The following is a 22,477-nucleotide window of genomic DNA, read 5'->3' as shown; positions in this document are numbered from 1 at the left end:
AGATGTATGTATTATATGATAAAGTATTCAAACAAGTATGTTGTATGTGTCAGATTAAGGTATTCAATGTCTAATGCAAGGAGATCTAGATTGAACAATGTTGATTGACTTAAATCAAGATAAATGTTCATTGTTGAATAATGATGCAAGTGAAATAGACCCAATTTACATGAATGGTAAATGATCAGATGCTAACCTTTTTGTACTTGATACTTTTTAGGTGTTAGCTTTGTATGAATATACAATTGCTAAAAAAAAATTATTTGATAAAACATGATCTTCCTATTCCTCTTCAAGGTGAAATAAATTAAGCAGTAATTAAATTTTGTAAATATCTAAGGTGGATTATTTTTATTTGATAGACCCTTCAAAATGATATGTATCATGATAGCAAAAATCACACCTTCCATTTATTAGATATGATATATGATCATTATCCATTGAACACCTTAATTTAAGGAACTTTCATACTAGGATGAACTTTAATAATAAGGTTTAAGTAAATTGGAATGGAATCACATATTTTACATATATTTAACAAAAGGGCTTTATGCAGTTGTAATGAGAATAATCCATGTTAGTTTGAAATACACAGAAGTTACAGTCCCTTAGGAATGGATATGCTTATCCTTTGGTTTAATAGTTGGATCATTGTTACCCAGCATTCAAAACCATCATTAATAGGTGCATCTCACATCTAATCACGCGAGATCAATAGTGTTTTGGAAAAAGACTAACCTGCTGCAAAAACTGATAATGTGGTCATTCGTTTGGAAAACCTAATTACCTATACAGGGTCCTTTATAGTCCACTCTGAGTCCACTATATCCAGTTTTTCCTGTTTCACAAGCCTCAACAATAAGATCTTTCTCCGAATTGTACGTCTTGCCATCCGTTCCACAAACCTAAAGTAATATTGCAAATCAAATTCAAGACATGAACATTCTCAACTACTATAAATCACATTTTATTCGCAAGAACACCACTTACATGTAATTTCAAAGACTTGCTATTCCTGAAAATTTAGTTCTTGTGAATAAACTTTTACATATAGAAGATTCAAGCAATAATTAATGATTTGCGCAAGTTTTGTTCTGTGAATTAAAGGCATAGGGTCTACGATATTGGTGAAATTTTGCATGTTCCAAAAAAGTAGCGAAATTTAAGATCATAACTAGAAAATCACACAAAGTTCTTCAGAATGTTTACAAACACATTGGATATGATAGTAATTACAAAATAATCCCCTGTTCTCATTTGCCTAAACTGGTACCCTGTTGATTTCTCAACTCTCATGTTTGTGTGTAGCCACCAATCAGCGGGGTACCAGTTTAATATATTGTCCTCCTAACAAAAATTTATATAGGGCTAAAACGTCAAAATGACTTCAATTTCAAAGCGCTGCAGCTATAGATAACTCATAATTAATACTACAAATTTGTTTTTTAGAGTTCTTCTTGCAAAATATTGTGATGTCATTTTTGAGATAAAAGAGAGACCCTATGCCTTTGAAATATCATTGTATCTACACGAAAATAGAAATGGTCTACAGTACACCATAAATCAATACAAAAAGAAATGAAGCAGCAGATACACTGTAAACATAGTTTCTCTTTTCACTTTCTTTATCCTCTGTTCGGAGTATGATGTACTGTACTAAAAGCTATTTGCCAATTTCAGTAATCTAGTTGTTATAAGAAACATTTTATGACAAATATCATTTTTGAAAAACTCCATGAAAGGTATCAACTTACTTTTCCTGGTTTCTTGCATCGATAACCAAAACAAGCACAACATTTCACATCAGATGCATCTGAAATTGGGAGTGAAAATACAAATACATTTACTATTACCATATACATGTATATCGGACCAATACTTTTTTCCTCTAAATACTGGCTTTGCCCATACTGACCAATCTAAGTCCCAATGAAGAAGAAAACTTACAAATATATCCATGCAAAATTGCATCATTTCTTTACCTTTCAGCATACTGTAAACGTACATTTTTATGTGCTGTTTTTATTTCTGCCAAGTCAGCGGTCATGAAAACTCCACATAATTTAATACCCGCGGATATAAAATATGTAAGCTAATTTCATGCAGGCTACATGCAACTTAATGGAACTTCATACCCACCGATCAAAATCAAAAATGATTATCTGCGAAATTATGACTTTGTGGAATTAAATACATGTACGTCTACAATATTTTTTCATGGTAAGGGTTAAATGAACAGGCTATTTCTAACATCTTTGGAAAAGTTAAAAAGCAATAAGAAATACAGTATGTTTAAAAATGTAGAAGTTTACTAAAGGCAAGTTTCTCATAGAGTATCACTGCAAAATATAACAGAAATTTCAGCCCAGTAGAAAACAGAATGTGTTCCAATAGACCCACAGAAGACGGAAATCATGATGCACTCAAATACACTGATGCATAGAGATTTGTGACTGCAACTTTTTGAGTCAACATTATTGCATAAAAAGCAGTCTGCACCCATGCATGTTTGTTTTATGCCCTGTGGGCAAAATTAGTGGATAAAGTGAACTGACCTCAACATGTGATACAATAATTTGAAGGGCAAAAAATTTCTTACATTATTATTTCCCTGTAATCAAAATATATCTTAATGCAATTTTTTCAAATTGAACAAGGTGTAATTCATATTATACTTTATTCTGATTTATTGCTTTAGGTTATGGAGTTTTAGTCCAACCCAGCACATGGGTGTTCAGCACGGCAGATAATGTGTAGTTTCTTTCCTAAAATATTAAAACTCTTGGAATTTTTCAATAGCAATTATAATTAGGCAATTCATTAGGTAATACACACATTCTTTCATCCCTAATTTAAATCAATTAAATCGATGAATTTTCACAATTAATATATAAATGCTTATTTACTGTATGAATGTGTCAGCAATTGATATGAAATACTTGGTATAGTTTTAACTGCTGTTTACAGACTATGACCTCTCCTATTAACCAACATTTACTAATCAAGACCCCCCCCCCCCCCAAAGCATTTTAATCTACATAATACAGTAAGTACATTGTATACGCCACATTAACAAACTGTTTGAAAAATGCAAAGCAAACATTCTATGGATGACAAAAAATGTTCTCTCCTTGGTATGCAAGTCATATAACTAAAGTTTATTTTTTTCCCCACCATAAATAATTTAACAAACATGTACAGTAAAACATGCTTAAAGCAAATATTGTGAAGTGATATTTATTCCCTTATAAGAAGAAAATAATGAAAATTTAATTGGATATCATGAAGTTTGTTTATAATGAGCTGTTTTCTGCTGGCCCTGGTGGTTCACAATAACCATATCTTATTGAAGAAAAGACATAACATAAAGAGAGGAAAGTTGGGAGGATGGAGTGCCTCCCCGTCAGGAGAAGGCTAATTAACCGTGGATAAAACTGAAAACTTACCGTCACAGGGCTCACAGTGGTAACCTCCTGGGCGGTTAAAACATTTAGTGGAGGAGTTACACTTATTCAGGCTAGAGATTTCACACTCATCTATATCTGTAACGATTTACATGTCACCAATGTAAAATTCTGTAATAGCACAGTCAAAACATTTCCAGTGTTCAACTCGAAGTGCATTCTTACCTTCACATACTTCTCCTATCTTAGTGAACCCCGACCAGCAGTCACATCGATAGGATCCGGGTGTGTTGATACAGCGGGAATTGTCTGGACATTCGTGTGTTTTTGTCGCGCACTCATCAATATCTACCGACAAGAGATAAATCTACAACACCTCTAACAATAAACCCAAATGAAAGTGGAGAATATTTCAAAGACGCAACTCACAGCCACACATTGATTCTTACGACAGAATGCTTGCACAAATATAAAGGTAAGAAAATATCGTCTTACATGTACAATTCAGTTGAGGTGTGGAAAATTCATTAATCAGAGTTTCTATTTGCCACAAACTCACCTTCACAGTTGTTACAGTCCCCTTGGTAGCCCATCTTGCACTCGCACACAAAACCCGTACTCGTAACCACACAGGTCTGATCGTCACCACAAGGCTCGTTACCACACGGGTCATCTGTCACACAGATATACACACACTTCATCACATAACAGCTACTTAAACTTTCTTCTCCAAAATAACTGCATCAATGTGAACACCCGACTATACAAAATTAATGCAATGAAATTTCATTATAATTGACAATAAAGATTTAGTCATGAGGAACTTGCTGCAGTTTAGACTTCCCTGCATCATTAGCTATAATCATGTTTTACATGTAGTATGCAGTGCCAAGTTCATGGACTATGACAAGTTTTCAACAGAAATTTACCGACAGTGTTTCCGTACATTAGTGTCTGTTTTCTGTTATCGATGTTATAACCTAGTCCGTGATGTTTGATTCTCACTTACATGTGCAGTTCTGTCCATCTCCCCGATACATGTAGTTACAGTGGCAGCCATAGATACCGTCTTTGTATTTACAGGTGGCGTCTGTGTGACATTTCAATGGGTTGGAGTCGAACTTCTTGGTGTTCTCATTACACACCATGCTAACTGTACAGCCCTCGGGAACCAGTGCCTGTCCTGCCTGTGTAAAAGAAAATAAATACTAAAAGTTACAGCTCTATAATATTCCAAAAAGAAAACTTTTAAAGACAGCATATACTGCATTTTCCTGTTATGAAAACTAACACATGATTACACAAACAATTTAGGAGTGAAACAATAGGTCAACCTCATGAAACAATTCATATCAATAATTTGCCACAGTTAAATTCTTTTTGATACATTTAAAATATCCATTATCAAATGGGTGTTTATCTTAACTTTGAACAACATGTGGTATATCTTCAGGGGACAAAGCATTTACTAGATCTTTTCTGCCAAGAATAAATTTTGTTGTTCATAATGCCTGCCATTTATTTGAATATGTTAATCAGATTTCACTGGGTTCCAATCTTGATCAACAAAGGGAGAAAAATACGATGTAAATCAAACCTAACATATTGAACCCCAAAGAATTGAATTGTGACTGAAAATTGTTTCATTTGCTAATGAATAATGTATAAACTACAAATCTGAAATGATAAATTGTATAAATTCCTGGATCCACCTACCGTGTAGTATTCCCCTTTGTAGTTACAGCCACAGTCTTTCTCATCAACACATCGGTCCCCATCTAGCACCATTCCCTCCTTACAGTAACATCCCTCCTGACACAGATCCTGGGTAGGCAGCGATACTGACGTCCCCATCACCACCGCACAGGTCTTCATGCGATCAGACTTAGCACAGGGCAGATACTCCATGTTTTCTTCACAAGTTGGATCTGTAACAAATAATACACAACATGTAAGTCTTAAATTATGTAGCTTGCCTCAATGTCGGATTCAAAGAAAGTTTTTCTCTCTCTGAATAATACAGGATTCCTGCATGTCACATACAATGACACATGAATGTGGAGGTTTTGTCTAGATATAAACATTGAATAACTCTTTTCAGTTAAGTGACTGCTTCTGAAAAATTTAACCCGCTGTGGACATTTTACAAGAAACATGGATTATATGAAGCATATCGCTGGCAGTGCACACAGATTGAAATGCACCAGACCAAAAATTGGTTTAAATGGAAATTTAGTCACAAAAAATAAATTCAGAATAAAATAAAACACTATAATAACTGCTCCATTGTGCTATTTAAAGATAAAGGAAAGCAAAGTGAAAATACCCAACACATTACTCTGAATGTTTTCTTTTGTCCTCAGACTTTGGATGCATATAATGCACATTTTCTCAAATAATACTTACTACTATGCCACAAATAAATATAACTTTACATACATGAATTAAAACGTTATGCAGAACAATGAAATTGGTTGAATAATTGCAGAACAATGAAATTGGTTGAATAATTAGAACGCTGTTTGCGTGTGTTTCTACTCACCACAAAGTTTAGGAGAACGCCAGTCTGTAAGGTTCAGGCCGTAATTGTTCTGACAATCCTTGACCATCTGACTGGCAATCTTACAGATGTTGTCACTAACCCAGCATACATCATATACGCAAGAAGTCCTGTACTGCTCCAAGTCAGCTGGTTCCATCCTAGTCAGACACGACTGTAATTAGATACATTAAACTAGTAAATGGGAGAAATGAAAAATAAAAATTAACCAGGTTCCCCCGGTTTTGTAGTTGAGTTTTACAAATTTTTCTGGAAAGACGGTGCTGCGTTTGTGAATCGTTCATTAAATGAGGGATACCAGATTGGAAATTTGTCCCAGTTTCAACCCCAAGGTGCAATAACTTGTATTCCCAAAGAGGAAAAAAATGGACGCTATGTATTATATAAATATTGCATGTAGTTGAGGGCAACATTGAAAATTTTCACCCCGAGAAAACCTTTGTCAACCGAGGCGTAGCCGAGGTTGACAATGGTTTCTCAAGGGGTGAAAATTTCAATGTTACCCTCAACTACATGCAATATTTGTTTTATTATACTGAATGTTACGTAAAGAGGAAAGCAGAAAACTTACGTCTGTTGACATTTGATCAATCACTGTCATGCGATATTTCATATATCGATGCGGATATTCCCATTTTTTACAAACGCTCAAATGACGTCGTCTAACAATCTACGGCAAACCGTATGTGCATGAAATTGACGCATGTGATAATTTTTTATAATATCACCCGTTGTCAAGTACTGTTACCCGTTGCTAGATACTATCACCCTGGGGCTCGTGTTTTATGTTCTCAGAGGGTAACAATATGTTTTTTCAAATGTTTCTCGACCAATCAGGTTTGAGTATTTTACATGAAAGTATAATTAAAAAAATTGGCAACCCATTTCATCATTAAATGTTGATTACAAAATTGGCTCTGGATCTATAGCAAATTGTATAAAGAAAGTACTAACAATTATCATTAGTGACACTCTGAAGAGTTTTATAAAGGGACGGTTTATTGGTGAAAACACTCGGTTTTTTGTATGATTTGATAGATTATCTAAAAAGGCAAAATCAGTCAGGATTGTTATTATTATTAGATTTTGAAAAAGCATTTGATTCATTGGAATGGGATTTGATTGTAAAGGCACTCAGGTGATTCAATTTTGGGGAATCTATTGTTAAATGGTTTCTTACTCTCTACCCCTCTAGTACCAGTTGTATCATTAACAACAGAAATTTATCTAAATTCTTCAGCCTTGAAGGCGATCCATTGGCACCATATATTGAAAATGCTTAACTACATTTTGTAATTACTGTAGTTAAATTATCATTAATCAAAATCCACATCTTGTGAATTGCCATAATTTAACAAGTTGGGCACTTCTGAGGATTGAGAAGCGTGTATTGGCACCCGAATCTTTTTGGTAAATAATGCATAAAAAGATTTATATGTCCACAGATGGTATTCATATACTTTTATTCAAACATCTCCAAATAGTCCTGTATGCCAGTGTATGGTACATCTAATTCACATGAGGATTTCACATAGGTGGGAGTAGGTCTATTTTTAATTCACATGGGGGTGGGGTGGGGGACATAAGATCTATATATGGTATCCACACTGTATCTTTATGGTAATTCTTATCTTATCATAGTTCATCATATTAATGAAATACACAACTTGTAAAAACATGCCCCCCCCCCCCCCCCTCTCTCTCTCAGTCATATTGTCACTGCCAGTTGGGAGTCTTTATCCCTATTAATACTCCATAACGTATTACATTCTGAGAATCTATATGCAAGTTATGAAAGCATATGAAATATGAGAACCCCATCACTCAAGATTAAAATGTTATGAGCAAGGTTAAAGACAGACAAACAGACAGGACAAAGAATATGCCCCCAACTTTAGCCACAAGAGGGGCAAAAAAGAACTAAACTTGAATCCACATGACTTGGGAAGATTTGTATTTGGATCTAATTTAGTGCGAGTCAACTACTCTTGAAAAAAAAAATTTGATCCCTTATTATGGCTCCAACCTACCCGCTGAATTGAACAAACTTGAATTTGAACTACCTTAAGATACTTGCGTATCAATATGACTAATCATGGTTCTGCAGTTGTTGAGATGAAGATTTTCCACTATATATACCCAAGTAAAACTTTGATCCCCTATTGTGGCCGCACCCTACTCCAGAGAGCCACAATTTGAACAAACTTGAATGCACTACTTGAAGATGCTTGCATGTTAACATGACTAATCATGGTCCTGTTGTTCTTGAGAACATTTTGAAAGAATTTTCATATATATCACCATGTAAAACTTTGATACCCTATTGTAGACCCATCTTACCCCCAGGGACCATGATTTGTACAAAAATTGAATCTACAACTATGTCATCTTCGCTAGCCAAGGGTGACGCTCCACAGTGTTTCTGTTTCTGCGGGCAAATAAGGCAGAATATATACTACAATAGAGCTTTTTAATACCCCTTTCTTTTTTAGTCCTGAGGGGATCTGGGTTAGAATAGGTCCTCAGTACCCCTTGTTTGTTGTAAAGGCAACTAAATGGGGCGGTCCTTTGGATGAGACTGCAAAAACAGAGGCCCCGTGTCACAGCAGGTGTGGCACAATAACGATCCCTTCCTGCTCAAAGGCCATAAGCGCCGACCATAGGCCTAAATTTTGCAGCCCCTCACCGGCAGTAGTGACGTCTCCATACGAGTGAAATATTCTCGAGAGGGACGTTAAACAATATAAAATCATTACCCTTCTTCTACAAAAAAAGAATCATCGTATTTTTACTTGAAATGAACTTACCCTCAGTTTCCCATTGAGGTCAAACACTTGATTACAGTAGTACTCTGCTATTTCTTTGTCTGTCTTCTTACACTCCGGTTCCTCAGGTGGGGTAAGACAGTCATAATTACATTTTGGGTTGTTGTCAACATAATTCTTCACCACATAAGAGTTACCAAACTTATTGAAGTTTGTGGTCTACAATAGATTTGACAATTTTAAAGTTCCATATTCCTGACTTGTTTCATTTAAGGCCAAAAAATTAATCAATAGTTTCTCAGGCACTGCCGCATTCAAGTTTGAAATATATGAAAGTCCAAGAATGTGACAATAGCATTGTGTGCAAATGAAACAAAAATAGAATATCACATTGGTGTTTTTATTTTCTTCAGTCAGCAGTAGGGCTGAAACGATTCACCGAAATATCGATACTGTTCAATATAAATGCTTGATTCAATGTTCGATTCATTGCCTCGATTTTCGGTTCGATACATTTAATACAAATGGGTTCAGTAAAATACATCAGTCTCGGCCTGTATATATTATTTCTACCTGCATGAGGGACAAAATAGTGTTGAATAATGTTCAAACTGTTGTTTGCCTTGAGGTTGACGAAAATAATAATAATAAACTAGTTATCAGTCTTAAACTACAGCGAACAGGCATCTCACCGTTTGACAGTTTTGCTTTTAAAATTATGATTTTGAATCTTGATAATTAATTTCTTCTTCAATGTTATTATTGGTTTCTTCTGTAAATTGTATTGTATTGAAAGTATTGAATTGTGACATAAGTATTGCAATATGTATCGTATCGTGAAAGGGGCGTATCGTTTCAGCCCTAGTCAGCAGTGATAAGAATTGAATTACATTAGCTTTTCAAAGGACATGGAAGGACAAGTTGGGCCTCACAATGAATGATTAAGATTTTGATCCATAAGTCATCAATATAAAGAGCCAAATATCAGCTTATTATCTACAAGCACGGCAAAAGAAAGTCCAGAAAACAGCAAATAATTAGAAATTTTCAAAGTCTATATGGGCAACAACTTTGGTGAAAATAGATAAATCATGAAACTTCTTATGTAAATCATCAATAAAAAGAGATAAACATCATTATCAACAAGAACAGCAGAAAAAGCACAGATGGAAAGGAGTAACACTATATACCCCTACCATTTTATTATTTTGACGATTTCCATTCTAGAATACCTACAATTTCCCCTGTGACATCACACTCTGGTCCCAGCCTCCAGTCGTCTTCTGGATTTTGATTGTAGTCCCCACACAGGCCACAGGTCTGGTTCTGGTAGCTCTTAGTCACCTGAATCTCAACTGCTTGGAACCCATCCCAGTTCACCTGCACTCCCAACTCACTGTACACCTCCTATTTAAAATGATTAAAAAAAAAATTGGAATTTTTTTTTTTAAACTTGCCTCCCTATCCTTTAAAAAAATCCAATGGCCTGTACACTGTATAGGAAGACACACTGCTAAATTGCTGGTTTTATTTGGGAGAGGGGTATGAGTTCTCTTTTGAAATCACATATTTTACACATCACATTGTTACTTAGCTGACTTGGATCACAAGTTTTCAAAATGTCCTTTTCAGCATAGTAGCATGAAATAACAGTAATGAAACATCTGGTTTGCATAGCCAGGAGGGGACAACTGTAGTATAATAAAACAGATAGGAAACAAGAGTTCTGCAAGGCAGGGTATGTCTCCTTACAATGACCTTGACAACAAAGCTATATGCGAAGTATCAAATCAATTGAACAACAAAAGGCCCACAGGCCTTATCGGTCACCTGAATGTCCCTGGGGTCAGAACTCCTACCCCAGGGATCATGAAATTTACAGTTTTGGTAGAGGCCTCCCTGCACTACATCACTATGCATTTAGTTTTCCTTACACGTGTGTGGTTCTTGAGAAGAAGATTTTTGAAAATTGGTCAAGTTTGGGCAGTTTTTGCCTAGCCCCTATGGCCACAGGGGTGCTGGAGTCCTGAAATTTACAATTTATGTCCCCCTTATCCCAATGATGCTTCATACCAAATTTGAAAAGAATTGGAATGGTAGTTATTAAGAAGTTAAAAATGTTCAATTGTTATCGCAAGATGGATGACGATGGAAGACAACCAATTGCAATAGGTCACCTGAGTTTACTCAGGTAACCTAAAAATGTGGCCTGTAGAGTGTCTACAAGCTCAGTGTCACACACACAAACGATTCTGTACTATATCCTCTCTCACAATTCATTGCAAGAGGAGAGGGGATTTACAAAGGGTTCAAAACAGTACATGTGACACCTTTTTCCATAGTCATAATGATAAGAATTTATGGTTATATTGTCCTCAGAAAAAGATAAGAACCTAGCAGTTTCAGTTCCTAGTATCTTCAGTGTCCAGTCATTTTGGCTATATAGTCCTGGACATATTTCATATTCTTAAATCTAATAATGTAATCTAGGCACAGTGTATATCTGTTACTACTGTCCCAGCATTCCCTATCCCTGCGTGGAACGCTTTTCTACCAGCAGACACCGACAATGTATACACAAGAATTCAGCATTCCATTCATCAAAGCTAACTTAATATGCATTTACAGTACACGACACGAGTTTTATACACCCCACCGTGGAAAGACCACGGAGGAAAATCCACGGAGATACACCGTGTCCTCCGTGTTCCACAGTGTGTGTTATTTGCGAATACACACAGCTGCTAAGAGCTTTGTTCTGGCCACGGGCGCCTTGCAGGAGATGTGAAAATGTGCCGCAGGCCAAATAATCAAGATAAGGGTGGAATTTTAAGAAAAGAAAAAATGTCAATATCCCCCCCCCCCCCCCCGATACTTATATTGTTTTTCAGCATATTGAGCCGATTCCAACGATACCAAACACTATATATTATGCTTTTAAGAAAACCTGGTTTTGACTTTTTTCTTTTAGTCTTCTTTCTTCATTAAAATATTCTAAAAATTCTATGTTTAAATAATGTGTACTTGCAGGCAATTCCTGTTTTGAAAGCGAATTAGTATATTCAGTAAATGAAAAACATACATGTACAACATGTGATAGGGATATTTAATAATTACCGATGTGCTCTCTCTCTCTCTCTCTCTCTCTCTCTCTCTCTCTCTCTGTGTGTGTGACAAATGCGCTGTTTAACATAATTACCTCCATCATATTGTGTTGATATGCATCTTGACAAATATAACTTTATCCAATATAGAAATTAGAGCATTGTCGATGATTAACAAATTGGAATTAATTTATTACGTAATTAATAGAAGCAAAAATACAAACCATCGAATGATTTATTTTTAAAATCCCGAGTTAATTACATTTGACCGAGATTTATGTTCGATGAACTTTGATAGAGGTTTTCATAAAAAAAAATGTTCATCGGGAGTGTCTGGATAATGCAATGATTTTTGTATAATAAGTATATACCATGCAAATTCCTAGGGTCTCTCTCACAGTATAACTAAATTACGGTTAGCTAGTTTGGGTTTTGACTTCTCATGAAAAGTGTGAAATATATTGGGTCGGCGCGATATCAGATCTAGTCTAAGATCACGGGTATCTTACGCCGACCCAATATATTTCACACTTTCCGCAAGAAGCTAAGCACTTCTGTTGATTTCAAATACACGGATTAGCTGACTCCCATTGTTCTACTGAGGCGAAAACCCCTTCGAATTTGCATGGAATGTACAAGTTATACACAGGTCATTGTTATAGTCATACATCATAGTACCGCTAACCCGACAAACATTTTTTTTTATTTTGAATAAGTTATTGAATGACGAAGTATGACCAAACTGCAGATTGAACTTTATAGAGCCCCGTGCTAATATTAATTATATTTTTCAATGTATCAGAAGGGGTATGTTGCCGGTTAAGTTGTGTAAATTTCTTGACAAGCAATAAAATAACCACAAAAATGGTGCTTAAATTGTCCGATTACGAAAACCTTTCAAGTTTTCAAAGTACACCCTCTCCGATTCTACGTGCTTGTAATCAATATTTAAGGATGTAAATCCTCGGTGTCAAATGCAACTAGTTCATGAAAAAAAACCAACTAATATATAAACAGAAATGACTTAACGATTATTTGCTTTTATTCATATACGCTATCGATTATTAAAATCTTTAATTTAATCTTTAGATGCATTAGATATTGAGAGAGAGAGAGAGAGAGAGAGAGAGAGAGAGAGAGAGAGAGAGAGAGAGCATTGGTAATCATAAAAAATAGGGGTTTTTTTTGTTTCATCTTCGTTAGCCAAGATTATTCGTGCACGAAGGCACAGTTGACTCAAAACCCATTGCTAGCGGAGATTAGATGAATTTTACCCCCGTATTATGTTATAACTGCCCAAAACCTAGTACGTTTGTTTTACAACTTTCATTCAGAAGACGCGCAAGTTATTGAGTTACTGAATAAACGAGAAAACGTCTGCATTTTTATTTCAATCGTTGTCAACTCTTTACTTTGTGATATTTCAAGACTACATGTACTCAATTCAATTTATTGGATCTCATCACCATTATGCAATGGTATATAAAAATATAAAGACAAAAAGCTGTTATATATACATTTAGTAAATAATACATGCGTGTAATAAAGTATTTATCAAGTTAGAAAAAAAAACGTGTTATTATTAATGTGAAGTATGGGCATTCTAATGAAATTTTCCTAATGAAAGTACGGAGTTTTCTAAAGGTTTGTTTAAAAGTAAAGATAGTTTTAATATTTATTTGTTTAAGTGATAAAAATTTGATTCTTTGCTCACATTGCTTCACAGTTGAGTACATAATGAAATTCATATCCAATGTAAACATGTACATGTATATAGCTGACCTTAATCACATATTCCTAATTACAATGAAAACCTTACGTAAAAATAAACTATTGCTTATGGTACACATTTCTTTGAACTGCTGTTTATCAAATTGAAATTACTGTCATGTGATTGTCGTTGTTCATGACCCTTCTTTTATTTGGTGAAATTGTGCTGCACGTGCCGTGAAACAATGTACCGACGAGTGGTAGGAATAACACAGGTGTTTATATACAGGATGTCGAGAATTTGGGCATTTCATAAAAAGGTGTGAACGTCTGCAGGGAAGTCTACATACGGATATGAACCGAAAACACCAACATATCATTAAACAACAATTACAAGAATTGAATGATTTATAGCTAATTTCTATATAAGTAATGGGGTGAAGGCATGTATGCTGGCCAAGCGAAAAGGTTTTTTGGGTGAATCATTTTGGAAATTATTTCTTTGTTTTATCACACGGAGGTACACGGTGGCATCGACGGAGGTACAGGTGACATCCATGGAGATGCGCGGTGGCATCCACGGAGATCCTCCGTGGACTTCAATGTCTAGCTCGCGCGGAAAAATAGGACTTCAAAGGTGCCGACAATTTTAAAGGTCCACCGTGTTTGGGGCAAATTTGTTCCACCGCGTTGCGTGGAACACGCATAAAACTCGTGTCGTGTACTGTATTAAATAAAATAGAATTTAAAACAATCATATACTTAATCATTATTTTTCTACAGTGACAGAAAATGTTCTATGCATGCAAAACTGTATCGCATCAATCCAGAGTATTGTTATTTCCATGTGAAATAATGACAGGCTACTAACCACCCAGTTTCCAAATCTTCTGATGAGTAATCGGCCTTCCTGTTTATAGGGCGGGGTTCTCTTTAGCTGATTTACTCGCACTTCATGGTTCTGCAACAGCTCCACTGTCTGTGAACAGGAGTTACATGTAGCTTAACACAGAAACTAATACACACGCAAGAAAATCCAGTGTCGGGCTCAAACCTTTACTACTATAAATAAATGCTGTTTCATGCATTTCAAAGATCTGTTAAAGCATCTCTTAGTAACACACAATTAAACACAATTTCTGAAATTCAAAATGTGTTCATACATATCCTGGCAGTATGACAGTGACAGATTTGACCCAGGACACATGCTTTGTGTTGGGGCGGTCCTGGTTCCAGTGGGTGGTCAGGACTTGGTATGTTGGGGTGGTACCATGACATCCATCCTTAGACATGATGTATTGACAATCTCCCTGGAAGTGCAACCACTTCTGATCAAAGGAGATACAGTGAGGATCCCCAAAGCAGGAACACAGACCGACGGCTACAAATACAAGACTTACAACATAAACAAGCAGGAACACAGACCGACAGCTGAATTACAAATATAAGACTTACATGTAGCAACATAAACAAGGCTACAATAAATACAAGACTTACATGTAGCAACATAAACAAGGCTACAATAAATACAAGACTTACATGTAGCAACATAAATAAGGCTACAATAAATACAAGACTTACATGTAGCAACATAAACAAGGCTACAATAAATACAAGACTTACATGTAGCAACATAAACAAGGCTTAACAATAAATACAAGACTTACATGTAGCAACATAAATAAGGCTATTAAAACAAATAACATTATATTTGCTTTTGCATTTTTTGAGGGGTAAGAGTAGCTTGCACGAAAATAATATCTATGTGAATAAATATGAATAAGTAGTGATGAATCAAATGAATGTTTACGAAAACCATGTCTAGCTGAAAAATTCATCGGAGTAAGATCGTTTAGATAGAGTATTATGAAATACAAATGTAATAAATCTGACAAGGAGAAATAAATCCATAGACCCTAAAAGCTTGAATGTAACCTTCATTTATATATATTTTCATAAGGCGTAATACGAATATAACACTTCAAACTGAAATAACAAAGGTCCAATATGTAGCACTTTCAGTTTATAATATTGTATACATTATTTTATGTTTCTGTCGAGTTTCTAATTTAACATAAGAAACTAAGTAGTTTGTTTATTGATACAGTTAAATTTGAGAAGACTTACATTCACAACTTCTCCCATCTCCTCTGAATCCACGCTTACAGCGGCACTCAAAAGTTCCCTCCAAATTGTAACATTTAGCGTTGGGGTCACAGTCGTTGAGACTGGGGTCTGAACATTCATTGATGTCTGGAAAGGTATGCAGAACAAAATGTTACTCTCATTTTACATCATAGCTCTTCCTACATACAATGAACTATTTCACCATTGTACATTACATCTAAGTATCCCCATATATCAGATACTCAAAATAAAGCAATTGATATCTTGATTCAACATTGAGTGGAAATTAATTTTTTGTATGATCTTGGGACATTTTCAACACCAAATTATTTCCCTTGAACCTGATTTCAAAACTGGAAGACTACCTACCCTGACAAGTGGTGGGGGATGTCTGGAGGTAACCAGGCTTACAGACACAGGTAAAGGAACCAATAGTGTTTGTACAAATTGCTGAATGAGGACATCTCAGAAGAGCACATTCATCATCATCTGAAAAAGAAAGATTCAATATGAATGCATTTGAATGGAGAATTTCCGACCTCACTGCAATGATCAGGCAATCTGCAACAACATCTATGATGGGTAAAAAGACAGCACACTTGTTTATGCCAAGCCTTGAATACTTGTAGGTGTAATTTTAGGTGTACAAAATCACTTCATTTTAATCTTGAGATTGTGTGATTTGACAACAGTCAAACAGTACTGTATCTCATTTAAGCTACATACTAAGTACAAGCAATCTACTAAAAAAAATCACACAAGAGTGGCTAAGTTTGTGATCAATTAATATACCATATGATGCATGCATATTTGTATATGATGCCATACATGTAATCCAGAATAAATTTCCTCGGTTTTTGAAGAAAGTATAAAATGCGTGTATACCCACTGAGCAACATCAAGTTGATATTTAAATGTTTTACAATTATTAAAACCATTTAATCTCAGGCTGCTATACACTGCGACATATATGTATCTTCTCATCGAAAAACTACCACACAAAAACCTGTTCTACAAAAATTTGCTCAGTTCCTGGTGTAACTGAGACACTCGAGACATCCTAAGGCTGTCTAAAGTTAATTCTACGTTTAACGTCACCCGCGCGCGTAGGTTTCGGCGAAATTGCCGTTTTGAAAAAACAAAGAAATCCGGATTTGAAGTAGTCGTTCAGGTTTGGTTTTTCATTTAGCGACTTAATTCTACATCCCGTGTAAGAGGAAAACGCACTGAAAAATTTAATCAGAGGCCCTTAAATGAAGAAAATGGAAGTATATGCCACTATTAAAGTAAAGAAAACGTACAAAGATGGTTTGAACCGAACTAATCTCAGCGAGATTCGTCGAGGCTGGATATTTGGACTGACGCCTCTTCCGAATGTCAGACCAGTGTCACACAAAGTAATTCGGGAAATCTTGCCTGAAATTCAGCCGCTTTTTGCGATTAAAATGGGTTAAGCAATTCCTTGTTCGCTTCAACTTTTCGTCTTAGACATCCTATTAACTCCCTATCACATTTCATATTTACCTTCTCAACAGTGAAGAGTTCCGATGTACTATTTCATGACAGTTTGTACTACGATTGGAAATACAGAACTTGCTGATTGATAATTACTTTGTACAAAGCATTTAATCATAAAATTAAAAGCACTAAAAAGAAAACTGTAATTATTTAATCAATTTATTTGAGGGCGTCCTAAACTATCGGAATCCTGCCTTGTATTTGTAGATGTGAAGGTACAATCCTGATCTTTTAGTTGTGGTACACCAGATTAGCATCTTCCTTTCAAAATTGTATTTTAAAAAATCAACACAAAACAAAGTAAAGCATATTTTAAACTTGAAGATGTTGTCATTATAAAAATGTATGAAATATTGTCATCATAATTTTAATTGTAACTGAGTCACATGTGTCTAGCAACTATTTCCACAAAAGGAAAAGTTTTCCTTTAGTTTGCTATGTTTGTGGTGATGAAAATCCATTGGATGTACCACCTGATATTATCGCAAGCCACTACTCTGCTCACCCAATCTGCATTGTGTGTTCGCAGAAGGGATACAAACCCAGATTAAGGAAAAAGTCTTTGCTGGGAAAACGCAAAAATTGACCTGGACTTGAAAATCAAATCCCACAATGTGTTTAATTTGACATATTACGTTTTTGGTCACTAAATTGGGTGATGTCTATTTGAAATTGTTGATTTTTGGGTCACTGAATAGGTGATTTTCAATAAATACACATTTGTTTAAAATTTTTGTTTGTTTATTTTTTTCCTCCCTCCCTCGTAGGTTTTGAAGTTTTGAGGTGACGTTAAACGTAGAATTAATTTTGAACAGCCTAATGAACTGGTTAATGAGTATTTAAATGCAACATGAAAATGCATTAATTTCAATTCTTTCATTTAAAAAGGGTTTTACATATCATTATTTTAAAAGGCATTCATATTTCTTGCACATAACAAATTGAACATTGAAATAAATAATAATATTCTATGAATATTTTAACTGAGTTTCATCTGGTGGTGTTATAATTTCTAAACCACATGAGCCCAAAAAAAAGTGTCAGATGGTTGGGCAAACAAATACAGCATCTTTCTCCTTCAGAGAACGGGTATGATCAAAATTCCTTACCAAAACAGTTGCGTCCATTTGCCCACTGACCGGGTTGTTCTGGATAACCATTGTAACCAGCTTTACATTTACAACCAAATGATCCATACTTGTTGATGCATACAGCATTGGGGTCACAATCATCAAAGTCCATCTTACATTCATTCAGATCTGAAAACAATCATACATGTACATTTTGTTTTACCAAATGTAAAAATGATACATTCCAAGATCATTGGAGAGAAAACTACCACAAGAGAAGCATTTCTGAATTTGCATGTAGCCTGCATAAAAAACTAAATGTTAGCAAAACACTATGCTCCGAATATGGCTAGTTTTAAGGCGGTCAATTTGAACTTGGATATTAACAAGTTGATCAGCCAAAAAGCTTCCATCTTGACCTTTCAGGAAATCAGACCTGAATCCTCTACCTTTTATAAAAGTTATATATAAGATTAAGGATAAAATTTTTAGACATAAAAAACATACAAACATGCCCTATGCCCCAAATGTTTAGAATTGGAAACATAAAATCTTAAAAATGCCAACCTAACAGATTTGCTTTAGTTGTCTTAAAAATTTACTCTAGAATTTCCATATCTACTGAAATATCTTACCAAAGTCAACATTTGAGCAGTAGATTTTTCCGAGGGTAATGACGCCCTTGGCACCGTCTCGCTCACTGTCCTGGAAGTTGAGGGTCTTTATGGGGAGTTTACTGGTGCTATTGATCACTCCACCGTCACGGCGCCACTGGAGCTCTGCTGCGTCACAGTTACACTTCCTGTCAGTAGAAAGGGAACTTTACAGTGGAGTGATATAAAATGTAAATGTAGGGTAAAATGTGGTGGAATACAACTGTCCAACATATGTGCTTGAAAGTTCCCACACTTTCACTATCAGTAATGCATATTCCAAGTTTAAGAGCATCAACCAATCAGATGGGATGATCACAACATAAATATCAAACACATATAAATACATTTGACCTATTTAACCTTGTTAGTGGGGCTGTGGTAAACATATGCCTTCTTTCTACCCCTTTCAAAGAACTGTCTGGGTCTTGGTGCTGAGACAGCCTGTCTCCATTACTGACCGGCTTCTAGACAGCTTGTCTCTATTACTGACCGGCTTCTAGACAGCCTGTCTCTATTACTGACCAGCTTCTAGACAGCCTGTCTCTATTACTGACTGGCTTCTAGACAGCCTGTCTCTATTACTGACCGGCTTCTAGACAGCCTGTCTCTATATATTACTGACCGGCTTCTAGACAGCCTGTCTCTATTACTGACCGGCTTCTAGATAGCCTGTCTCTATTACTGACCGGCTTCTAGATAGCCTGTCTCTATTACTGACCAGCTTCTAGACAGCCTGTCTCTATATATTACTGACCGGCTTCTAGACAGCCTGTCTCTATTACTGACCGGCTTCTAGATAGCCTGTCTCTATTACTGACCGGCTTCTAGACAGTGTGTCTCTATATATTACTGACCGGCTTCTAGACAGACTGTCTCTATTACTGACCGGCTTCTAGATAGCCTGTCTCTATTACTGACCGGCTTCTAGACAGTGTGTCTCTATATATTACTGACCGGCTTCTAGACAGCCTGTCTCTATTACTGACCGGCTTCTAGACAGCCTGTCTCTATATATTACTGACCGGTATCTAGACAGTGTGTCTCTATTACTGACCAGCTTCTAGATAGCCTGTCTCTATATATTACTGACCGGCTTCTAGACAGCCTGTCTCTATATATTACTGACCGGCTTCTAGACAGCCTGTCTCCATTACTGACCGGCTTCTAGACAGCCTGTCTCTATTACTGACCGGCTTCTAGATAGCCTGTCTCTATTACTGACCGGCTTCTAGACAGCCTGTCTCTATTACTGACCGGCTTCTAGACAGCCTGTCTCTATTACTGACCGGCTTCTAGACAGCCTGTCTCTATTACTGACCGACTTCTAAGGACTGCCTCGCTGACATTTCCTCCACACTGCTGAGACGTAGCACAGGAACACTGCCCATCTCCACCAGTACCAAGGAATCTGTTATCCTGAATATTGCCCCCAAACCAGGAAAACAAATTGCTTCCAATGAACTGAAAATGTCATGTCAAGCTGTTGATAGTAAAATGTACAACCAGGGAAATTACATATCTTCCAAAGGCTTCTTCATCTTATTTTCTTAACAGCTACTAAAAAGACTCTTTTTGGGTTGTTAATGTGTGCATATTTATTAATAAACAATAAGATACTTTCACAAGAAATTACTTCTGATCTAATATGAATAAGCAACAGAAAATATCAAAAGAAATGAAAAATAATCCATAATCTTGCCAAATTACACATAAACAGGAGCCTTGTAATCAGGACGGACTCTGCCTTATTTTACGTGATGTAATCAGAAGAGACTCTGCCTTATTTTACATGATGTGGTTACTGATGTAATTAGAACAGACTCTGCCTTATTTTACGTGATGTGGTTACTGATGTAATTAGACCAGGCTGTGTCACGAAATATGTATCTTTATTTGTATATATGAATAATAGAAACTGATGGTTGTTAAAAGGGGGACCATTCTCTCCCCCGCCCTGATTCTACGTGCATGCCTCGAAAGTACCGATATATCCATTATTGGATTTGTAATGCCTAACTTGCCCTTCATTCCAATGGTGCCCAATATTTGTAAAGATAAATCATGACGTAATAACTTTCAATAGCTGGTATGTCTTGATTTTTTTATTGATGATTTCCAACAATTCAGTAATTTTTTCTTTACTGATCAGCGATCGACTTTCAAGAGCTTGAGATCAAAAATTTCATATGTATAGAGTGCTCCAACATTTTTAGAAAGGATTTCCAAATTCATACCAATCGCAAGCTTATATAGACTTTGTAGGTTACTTTTATGGTAAAAGGGACAAGAAACACTCATCTATTACAAAAATTTCTTCAATTCGATACTCGCATTGAATCAACGTCCATTTTAATAGGCTTGTGTACACTTGTATATTTACATTAATGATGATAAACCAGAAATGACTATGCCTAAAAAAAATATGACGTAATAGTGACTAAATGCCGAATAAACACGGACATGGAAGAACTCAAAAATCCCCTATTAGACCAGACTCAGCCTTATTTTATGTGATGTGGTTGCTGTTATTAGATCAGGCCCTGCCTTATTTTATGTGATGTGGTTGCTAATGTTATTAGATCAGGCCGTGCCTAATTTAACATGATATGGTTGCTAATGTTATTAGATCAGGCCCTGCCTAATTTAACGTGATGTGGCTGCTGTTATTAGATCAGGCCCTGCCTTATTTTATGCGATGTGGCTGCTGTTATTAGATCAGGCCCTGCCTTATTTTATGTGATGTGGCTGCTAATGTTATTAGATCAGGCCCTGCCTAATTTAACGTGATGTGGCTGCTGTTATTACATCAGGCCCTGCCTTATTTTATGCGATGTGGCTGCTGTTATTAGATCAGGCCCTGCCTTATTTTATGCGATGTGGCTGCTGTTATTAGATCAGGCCCTGCCTTATTTTATGTGATGTGGCTGCTAATGTTATTAGATCAGGCCCTGCCTTATTTTATGTGATGTGGCTGCTGTTATTAGATCAGGCCCTGCCTTATTTTATGTGATGTGGTTACTAATGTTATTAGATTAGGCCCTGCCTTGTTTTACGTGATGTGGCTGCTCTTATTAGATCAGGTCCTGCCTTATTTTATGTGATGTGGCTGCTGTTGTTAGATCAGGTCCTGCCTTATTTTATGTGATGTGGCTGCTGTTATTAGATCAGGCCCTGCCTTATTTTATGTGATGTGGCTGTTGTTATTAGATCAGGCCCTGCCTTATTTTACGTGATGTGGCTGCTGTTATTAGATCAGGTCCTGCCTTATTTTACATGATGTGGCTGTTGTTATTAGATCAGGTCCTGCCTTATTTTATGTGACGTGGCTGTTGTTATTAGATCAGACCCTGCCTTATCTTACGTGATGTGGCTGCTGTTATTAGATCAGGTCCTGCCTTATTTTATGTGATGTGGCTGTTGTTATTAGATCAGGCCCTGCCTTATTTTATGTGATGTGGCTGCTGTTGTTAGATCAGGTCCTGCCTTATTTTACGTGATGTGGCTGCTGTTATTAGATCAGGTCCTGCCTTATTTTATGTGATGTGGCTGCTGTTATTAGATCA

The 22,477-nt window shown here is 36.1% G+C and overlaps 1 protein-coding gene across 1 annotated transcript in view; it reads right to left on the bottom strand.

Annotated features, from left to right (window-relative positions):
• The window catches only part of LOC125683110 (uncharacterized), a 103,465-nt gene that overhangs the window by 5,772 nt on the left and 75,216 nt on the right, over window positions 1-22,477 (bottom strand). The window contains exons 34-50 of the mRNA XM_048923912.2: window positions 20,233-20,375; window positions 18,894-19,060; window positions 18,298-18,447; window positions 16,040-16,159; window positions 15,671-15,796; window positions 14,707-14,924; window positions 14,415-14,522; window positions 9,966-10,136; window positions 8,772-8,948; window positions 5,947-6,118; window positions 5,121-5,332; window positions 4,414-4,591; window positions 3,964-4,077; window positions 3,630-3,752; window positions 3,447-3,542; window positions 1,755-1,813; window positions 788-905 (exon numbers count right to left, since the gene is read on the bottom strand). Coding sequence (XP_048779869.2) covers window positions 788-905; window positions 1,755-1,813; window positions 3,447-3,542; window positions 3,630-3,752; window positions 3,964-4,077; window positions 4,414-4,591; window positions 5,121-5,332; window positions 5,947-6,118; window positions 8,772-8,948; window positions 9,966-10,136; window positions 14,415-14,522; window positions 14,707-14,924; window positions 15,671-15,796; window positions 16,040-16,159; window positions 18,298-18,447; window positions 18,894-19,060; window positions 20,233-20,375 — 2,452 coding nt within the window. The remainder of the gene's footprint in view (window positions 1-787; window positions 906-1,754; window positions 1,814-3,446; window positions 3,543-3,629; window positions 3,753-3,963; window positions 4,078-4,413; window positions 4,592-5,120; window positions 5,333-5,946; window positions 6,119-8,771; window positions 8,949-9,965; window positions 10,137-14,414; window positions 14,523-14,706; window positions 14,925-15,670; window positions 15,797-16,039; window positions 16,160-18,297; window positions 18,448-18,893; window positions 19,061-20,232; window positions 20,376-22,477) is intronic.

The sequence above is a fragment of the Ostrea edulis genome, chromosome 6, assembly GCF_947568905.1.
Source record: "Ostrea edulis chromosome 6, xbOstEdul1.1, whole genome shotgun sequence".
In the NCBI taxonomy this organism is placed as follows: Eukaryota; Metazoa; Mollusca; class Bivalvia; order Ostreida; family Ostreidae; genus Ostrea; species Ostrea edulis.
Note: the sequence above shows the minus strand (reverse complement) of the source record. Positions and strands in the feature narration are given on the sequence as shown.